Source organism: Nestor notabilis, unplaced genomic scaffold, assembly GCF_000696875.1.
Source record: "Nestor notabilis isolate BGI_N333 unplaced genomic scaffold, ASM69687v1 scaffold16759, whole genome shotgun sequence".
Classification (NCBI taxonomy): Eukaryota; Metazoa; Chordata; class Aves; order Psittaciformes; family Psittacidae; genus Nestor; species Nestor notabilis.
The window spans coordinates 5,577-14,791 of NW_009942604.1; the positions used below are offsets into that span (position 1 = coordinate 5,577).

At 44.6% G+C, this 9,215-nt stretch overlaps 1 protein-coding gene across 1 annotated transcript in view; it reads right to left on the minus strand.

Annotated features, from left to right (window-relative positions):
* Nucleotides 1-687: 687 nt before the first annotated feature.
* Nucleotides 688-9,215, minus strand: part of RBKS (ribokinase) — a 53,123-nt gene continuing 44,595 nt past the window's right edge. Inside the window, exon 8 of the mRNA XM_010021485.1 lies at nt 688-861. Coding sequence (XP_010019787.1) covers nt 688-861 — 174 coding nt within the window. The remainder of the gene's footprint in view (nt 862-9,215) is intronic.

Here is a 9,215-nt window from a genome sequence, read left to right on the forward strand (position 1 = left end):
CCAGCCACAGATTCAGCAGTAGTGACCACAAACTGGTCATTCCTTGGAGGGGGAGTGCTGTACCAGCACGTAGGGAAGAGATAAACAGTGGGAATGTGGTGAATTGAGATGAGCTTTTGGATAAGCTGTGACCATGGCTACAAGGGCTATGTTATTGTCAGTCATATGGATGGATTTTTCACTCCTGGGTTTTTGTCAAGCATGAAGAAAGCAGACAGCCATTGTAGTTCCGGTATGGTTTTGCAAGTTTTTTTTCTTTAATTAGCTCACCTGTTAGCCAATAGTGCTAGTCTACCTTAGTAGCACACATCCTCTTACCAGTCAGAAGGACCATCCCCAGCTGGGCAGAGCTGCATGGGAACAGATGAGGCAAGAGCCAGGCACTGGCCTGGGTGTCAGCAGCCAAGGACTGAAGCTGCAGTCTCAAAGCTAATGTTCTGCTTCACATGAGCATTAGCTCCGTGGTTGTGTGGGGCCAGAGAGACCTGCTGCTGTGCTCTGTTCAAAAGACCCTATATCCCCACCCCATCTTGCTGCTGTAGAGCAACAACAAACAGGATTCCTCAGATAAGAAGCAAAGAGGCTTTCCTGGTCTTTCCAGGTGGCAGAGAAGAACCTCGGTGCAGTCAGGAGACTAATGCTGTCTGCGATAAGATAAAATCGGTACCTTGAGCTAAGCAATGTCAGTTAGAAGAGGTTCTGAGGCAAGTCCTTCCTGTAAGGATATGAAGATTGCGCCCCTGCTGCCTGGACACTCACTGATGCAACGTAGTTAGATTTTCTGATCATTTCCTCCATGGGTAACTTGGGATAGTAAGCCAGGTAGAAGGCCAGTGCTCCCACAAAACTGTCTCCAGCTCCCTGGAATAAAATAACAAGTTTTAGTAACCTCAGAGAGGGAAACAGTTCAGACACATTTACTGGAAAGACAAAAAGTTGCAGCACGGGTTGCAGGAGCCAGGAAATGGTTCGGGGGTTGAGTTCTATTCACTTTTCTATGCCCAGGAAATTCCGCTCTGTTAAACTATCAATACACTATGCTATCCAAACCATGATACTATCTTTGTGCCCAGCTGTCGAGTCAAGGTACACACTATAATATGGTGAAAACAAAGAAAAAGTAAAGCAAGTGTGCTACAGTTCAGCAACGTGCTGTTCTAAACACTGCTTTTGAAACTTCCTATTGTTGGAGTGTCCAATTTTGATTTCTCAACCTGAATGTTTCATTAAAGTTATTTTTCTTTCCTTTAACTTCTGTTTTTCATAAAGGTCAGTGGTAGAAGGGACAGAGAAAAGGAGAAAAAAAAGAAGCCACGTGGCTTGTGGCATCTGTAAATTCCTAGTTGAAGAAAGATACATTTGGATGTCTCCAGAACTTGGCTGTTGCTCATTAAAAAGGTCCCACTCACGAAGGTCTGTGTTGTGTCACACTCTTATTCCTGGGGCAAGCTTTGGCACCTGTGATGATTTGCCATAGGGGTGGAGGACAGTGAGGTTCTCCTGGGGCTCTGGCAGCTATGGCCCTCTCCAGCTATCCATCCCTGGGCCATGCCTCCCAGGAGAGCTGTCCCATGCTCTGCCTGCCCCACATTAGCCCAGGGCGAACAGGGAAGACACCATGCCCCGGCTTGCTCTGAGGTACCACTAGTGCTGCTCTGATCAGCAGAGAATGACAACTATCTGCCTCCCAAGTGCTTTTGAACAATAACCGTTGATTTGTGATGTTGACTGCTCTGCAGTGTCCTCAACAACTGGTAAAATTAATCATTTTTAACTTGATTTGCTCATTTCATACTACAGGGTGCTTTCCTCCTTCCCTAAAACTGCCTTGATTTCTAAGGCCAGGTTAGTAGCAACTCTTGTTGATACCATAAAACTGGTTCTAAGATCCCCTTTTTTAAATCATACTTTATGTCAGGAAAAGCATTACACTGGACACACTGGTAATATCTTCTGCATTCAAAAACCAGCATATGGACTATCTCCCCTGAGGGTCTTTGCCTCTGGAGTTGTAATAAATAGGCCCCAAGAGTCATGGGACAAGAGCAAAGGGCCTGGAAAAAGTTAGTTAAGATAGCTGAGCAAAGTTTCTAACTGGAAGTTAAGGTTAGGAAGTAATTTTCCAATTTTGAGTTCTAGTGGTTCTCAGCGTTAAACTCCTACTTACCCTAAAAAGACCTGCATGTAAGGTCATTCCAGCTAAATCCCCACCACTTCCACAGAAATCTGTCCATAACGTTACAAGCAGCTGACAGGCAGAGCAGTGTGGCAATGCAAGGGGACCCTATAGGGGTAAGCACAAGATACAGGCGCCCACACTGTGCCTTGGCTCCCTTTGTCCAGCCCTTCCACAGCAGCTGTTTGCATTGACGTTCCCAGGTGGGAAACTCCCTGCTTAACTCTCACTTAGCCCAACGTTTGGATGCTGCCTCTTACCACCTTCCCACTTGGATACGATGGAGAGCCGCATCTGGCAAGTTGGAAGTTAACAGGGAAGCTGTACCCCAGCAGGCAGCACCTGTTTCAACAGTTCTGTATTCCTGAACATACCAAGGGCAATTGAAGGATTTTATCAACTTCTGCTGGGCCTTTGTCTCTCCCCTAGTTTCCAGAGTGCTCCCACAAAGGCAGGCGGAGCAGCAGCCGGTGACAGCTAGTTAAGCATTGCCAGTGCCTTTTGTCTGATGCATAATACAAGAATCCTTGGCCCATCTCATGAGTTTATAATCTAATCGGTGCATGATTAATTATTAAAGCTATTTTGGTGCTGCTGTTACAGACAAGTAGAATTTCAGATCTGTTATGCTGTAGCTCTACCAGGAAGAACTCATTTTTACATCAAATATTTCTCATACCGTGATCACTGGGTAATGGAAGTGGCCAAATACTATTTTCATGAGGAATACTCAGAATATCAGGTGTCAGATAGCATAAACTATTACTCACAAGCAGCATGGAGCAAAATACTGTCTTTTTAAACTTTTTTTTTAAATGGAGGTAACTAAACACTGCCTCAAATATTTGCTTCACTGTTTGCTACTGGAGCAAGAAAAAACTAACCACACACCTCCCAGGTCTTAGTGTGGATCATGGCGAGATAGAACTTAAGTGATTCTCCCTGCAGTGTTACTGTGCCTTCCCACTTGTGGGTGGTGCACTGAAGTTGTGCGACAGTTGTAGATGTCCCTTTTGCAGAGGCTGGACAACATTCCGGGACTACAAAGGTGGAAAAGGGGAGAACAGCAGACCTCCATGCAGAATGGATAAAGGCCCCCTAGATTTTTTTTTTTTTTGCAAGAGAAAGAATTATGGAATGATTGGGAGAATATATAGGATTTGATGCCAGTAAACTTTTGCTGAAATCCTTATTTCCCATACACACACCGAACGAGTCAGTTGCTCTAAAGCTCAGCTACTACAGACCCCAAGGGTATCATAAATTCAGTTGCTGGCCAGTAAATATTTTGTATGTGGGGCGTTTTCAATACAGGAGCTACTACACTGCAAAGAGTGCATGCATCAGGCTGATGACGCAGATACCCTGTTCAACCTTGCTTCTGGTCCATGCAGATGTGACTGGCCAAACATGCCTTAAAAAGCAATAACAGAACTGATTCAGCTGCAAAGTTAACTGCAGTAAGAACTATTTCCAGCTTACAGAAACAGACCTTCCCTCTGTGGTATTGTGGATTAAACTATGTTGGGTTTGGTAGATTCAGAAAAAGCCAGCGCAGAGCAGAAGGAACAGGCTCAGAGTAAAATCAAGATCATCCAAACTCTGGATTAGCAAATACCGGTTTTACATTTAGCTGTTTCCAAACCTTCCATAAGGAAAAAACCCACAACAACAAACAACTCCTTTGTAAAAATAATGAATTATGAAAATGACCAGTAAGGTGCATTTATTCTGCCCACTGACAAAATATAAACACAGGATATGTAATATTTTACATTCTTCAGCATTTGTCTTCCAGGAATTCGAAATACATTGCAGATTTTGAGATAACCCTCATCTCCTTGAGTGCCTGGAGACAATTCATTCCATAATTATAAAAATATGACTTGTTTAACCTTTCTCTAAAGCAGGAGATGCTCGTTTGTATGAAATAGAAAACTGGATCCAAAAAAAATGGCCTGATATGGTGTGGCTTGTTCTATAATGCAAATGTTACGGTTTTGACTAAGATTTATGGTTTCAAAGCAGTTTTGAAAACCTATTTCTGTTCTGTGTCACTAGTCTGGAAGGTCCTTGTTTTCCTGTTTGTCTGGAAAAGGGCATTTTTGTTTGTTACAGTCCAGCACTGGCTGAGATTCTGTGCCTCTAGAGAAGAGAAAACCCACGAAAACACTTCTATTTATACCTTATCTTTTGTTAGTCCTGATTTGTCAGAAGCTGGTTCACAACTTTAGTAGAACTATTTTTATATGATGCTGCCCTGAGAAGCTTTTTAAGGAAAGTGCTTTGTAAGTGGAAACTATATTGTTCAACAGACTTTCCAGCAATGAAAGCATTTTTCAATCAATCATGTGCAGAATAATAGGATGCATTTCACTTATACAATAAGATGTCTTGTTCACCAGAAAAATTGGAGGCCATGAGGCCAAAAGCTACAGTTCACAGTGTTGCGGCTGTCTCGTTTCAGGGCAGCCTCTCGCTCAGGCTTCTCCCTCCCTGCTTGTCCTCTTGGGCAAGATTGATGGCAACCACACAAGAACAGGAGGGGGCTCTGGCTCCTCATGTTACTGAACCACAGAAACCCCTCCTCATCTGATTTTTCAAGAAGTCACAGGCATAGATTCCCAGGATTATTGCACGGTTTGGGTTGGAGGGGACCTTAAAGCTCATCCAGTTCCAACCCCCTGCTACAGGCATGGACACCTTCTACTAGACCAGGTTGCTTCAAGCCCCTGTGTCCAACCTGGCCTTGAACACTGCCAGGGATGGGGCAGCCACAGCTTCTCTGGGCACCCTGTGCCAGCACCTCACCACCCTCACAGGGAAGAACTTCTTAATACCTATTCTAAATCTATCTTCTTTCAGTTTAAAGCCACTCCCTATGTGCATTCTGTGCATTACATGGATTCACTCCATTAAATACATTGTAAAAGCATGTTCCCAAGGAATGATGTGTTGTATAGTAGTACAAGAGAAACATTAGGCATGCCTGTAATGATAACTGCTTCATCTAGTGAATAAATCAAAATATCAATCCAAAAGCTGTCAAAAACTGAATTATAATGTAGAATCAACGATATCGCCTGCAATGATGCTTCTAGTCTCATAGGAGCACTCACAGCAGTGCACAAATGAACGAAGCCTGAGGATTACACTGATTTAGTGCAGTCTAAATGCATGGCAAGACAGAGATGCCCAACTTTGCTGAAGGAATTGGGCCTTGGAGAATTCCTGTCGTATTTATAGCACTCCACAACCATGTGATACTGGATTATGCTAAGAATGTTATCACTTTGTGTCACATCTGCTCAACATTCCTTGCTGTTCTCTTGCCTACTCTGTACCCGAACTACAAATTAGCCCCACATAACACAAAAATAGCTGCCAGTGAAGATGCTCACTATCCATTCCTTGTAAGTGAGGAAAGCCTATGTCTCCCTACAACAATCCCCGGGTTGTGCTTTGATGAAACGTTACTAATAGAATTGGAGAAACATTTCCAGCCCTCGGGACATACTTGGACGCTCTTGTGCCAAGAGGCTCCATGTCTCAGATAAGAGACAATTTCAGCTGAAATACTCAGGAAGTAAAGTACCTCTTGGTAACTGTGTGGTGGGTTGACCCTGGTTGGGTGCCAGGTGCCCACCAAAGCTGCTCTATCACTGCCCTCCTCAGCTGGAAGAGAAAATACAACTAAATGGGTGGAGCTGAGGACTGGGAAAGGTCACTCACCAATTACTGTCATGGGCAAATTAGACTCAACTTAGGGAAATTAGTTTAATTTATTACCAATCAAATGAGAGAAGGGTGGTGAGGAATCAAACCAAATCTTAAAAACAACTTCCCACCACCCCTCCCTTCTTCCCAGGCTTAACTTTACTCCTGATTTCACTACATCCTCCCCCCAAGTGGTGCTGGGAGACAGGGAATGGGGGTTGTGGTCAGTTCATCACATGTTGCCTCTGCTGCTCCTTCCTCCTCAGGGGAGGACTCCTCACAATCTTCCCCTGCCCCACCCTGGGCCCCTCTCTGCCCCAGCCCACTCCCTCCCCCTTCCTTCTTCTGGGCTTAATTTCACTCTCAATTTTCTCTCTTTCCCCACAGTGGTGCAAGGAGATGGGGAATGTGGGCCATGGTCAGTTCATCACATGTTGCCTCTGCTGCTCCTTCCTCCTCAGGGGAGGACTCCTCACAATCTTCCCCTGCCCCACCATGGGCTCCTCTCTGCACAAGCCACAGGTCCTGCCAGGAGCCTGCTCCAGTGTGGGCTTCCCACAGCTTCCTTTGGCCATCCTCTGCTCTCCATGGGCTGCAGGTAGATATCTGCTTCACTGTGCACCTCCAGGGGCTGCAGCAGCACAGCCTGCCTCACCATGGTCTGCACCATGTGTGAGAATCTCTGTGTGGGAAACCATGTCTGGCTGTGGGGGAATCTCTGCTTTGGAGCCTGGAACATCTCCCCTCCTCCTGCACTGATCTTGGTGTCTGCAGATACTAGTGGGGCTCTGCATGGCTGTGCTTACAAGAGCAGACCTTTAGAGGTCACAAACTTCTAAAACATGAAATAGTTGAAAATTACAAAGAGATTTCCCACTAGCACTATTAGTCCTATATCTATGAATGGAATTTTGAGCCAGAGCAAAATGATAAAAAGTCCCTAACATGGAACTACCAAAATTTGCAATAAAACCTAAATAAACTTGGAACAAATAAGCAGAGCTCACCTTTTTAGGTCTAAGTTATGCTTTTGGTGCAGACTAGAGAGCACTGCAAAGCTACTTGGGTTGCAGATAAAGGAGAAATAATCAGAGAAGCACATTGCACAATGTGCTCCAGACCTTTGGGGTCTGAATCCACAACTGCATTACTGTGCTTAATCTGTGCTCTGGTAATTGAGTGTTTCTGAAGTCTTGTCACAAGGACAAGCTATCACATGTTACCTTAAGCCAAAGGAAAATATACATAGAGAAGCCATGGCAGTGGTGCTTGTCTGTTCCTTTCTTCTTCCCCTCTGCCTTCCCCAAAACACACTGACACTGTCTGATGTGGTCTGCACGCTCCAGACCAAGTCATGAGGAACTGTTGTGTTGCTGCCTCACCATACACTCCCTCCTCCCAGCCATGTGCAGAATGGCTGTATTTGGCCACTGTCTGACAATGGCGGGAGGTGTAAGCTAGCACATTTTAATTTGCATTCCTTGTAGATTGACACTTAACTAAGTGATTCAAACTGCAGTTTCATAATAGGCTTAAGCCAATCCATGGTTATGTTATGGCTGAAAGGCTCAGTCCCCACTCATGTTGTTATCCTTGTCTTATGTTCCCACACTCTCCTCTACATCAGATCTAGTGCTCGTGTGGCCAAGCAGTGAGGCAAATCAGTTCTCTGATCCTTCTGAAGACTAAGCCAGCCAACACTGACCAAGAAACATTAGCTTCCACCCAGATCAGCAAGCTGCTGTATTACCAGAATAGCTAGTCCAGTGCAAAGGAGAGAAAGGTTAGAAACACTCCTTTCAGCAGCAGCATGATCTTGGATCAGCTTAAGCCAACTGTGAAACCTCACCCTCATTCAACACCAGGCAATTCATTAACTCAGTTGTGTATCCAAGACCTAATACTCTGGCTTCTCGCTCACACAGGGAAAGCTGCCTGTTCCACTCTTCCCCCTGTACCCTGTGGGCTTGGACTGGAGGAGTGAGGGAACGATCACGCTTCCTTTCTGTCTCTTTTCCAGGCTCTGTTCTGGGAAGCTGTGGGAAGGAGCAATCCCTGACTTCCTTGCATTTATGTTGCATCGTCATACTTGCATAGCCATGCAAGGGGAAAATTTCTTGCTCACTCACTCAAGCTGAACGAGGGCAGCATGTCATCTGGTCCTTCACATGTCTTGAGAACTTAGAGGTAACTAAACTACACCCACCATAGACTATCAGTTGGGAAACATCAAAACCAAAGCACACCACAAAATGTTTCACATCAGCTGTCAGGAATTTGTACCCACTTCCTGACAGATTTCCTGATGGTTCATTAACAGTGATTAATCAGCGTGACCATTAACCCCCTGCATTCCTGAGAGATTAATCTCCATACAAGGCCTCCTGCATACATTTTCTTTCCTTTCTGAAACATCCTACTACATTAAGTTATTCACTGCTTCTAAAACGATCGGTGACAAGCATTACAGATGCATGAATTCCCCTGAAAATTTATCTGGTTTGTGGTGAATGTTGGAAATAAAACATACAGCATTCACAACTCCGCAACTTTTAATTCATATGTCATCTAAAAAGCACAGCTGAAAGCATCTAGAGATGTGGCAATAACACACAGTCCTGCTTTACATTTCAAAGCCCCTATACAGCATCTGTTTTGAAGTCAGGTAATAGTGCTCTCATTTCAGAGGATGAGAAATGAACCTAACTTAAGATCAAGGATGGTAAGAACACCCACTCTGAGACATCTGTGGGCTGAATCCAGAGCTCCTGATCTTGTGCGAACTTCAACAGTAGTCACATGGGCTATCCATCCTTTGAAAATGAGGCACAGCTTGGGGACCCCAAAACTGACATATACAAAATTAGGAAGTGGACCTCCATGAGATGCCACATTTCTGCTGGATTTTCAGTTGGGATCAGAACAGAGGAGCTCCTGCCTCGTTGTTTACAAGAAAAGTACTGCAAGGTGTCTGTGAGGTGATGGCTTTCTCTTAGTGCACACTGAAGAAATCTAGAGGGAGCATGGGAGAGCTTCATTCTGCCAGGTAATAATACTCCAGTATGCCACTCAGCACCAGGGAAGAAAGTTATTACGTGTTACAGACTAACCCCAGAAAGCCAACAAAGTATTCACCCACAGGGAGCACTCTGCTTTCTGAATCATCGAAACAATTCAGTGTGATGATGCTCATATAAACTCCTTTCAACTCCATATAGCATTAATGAGAGGTGACAAATTTATGTCTTTCTTACACAATGGAGTAAGAGCACTGAACCAGGAACTCCACTCGCTGTTTGGAAAACAATGGATCCCCGCTGCT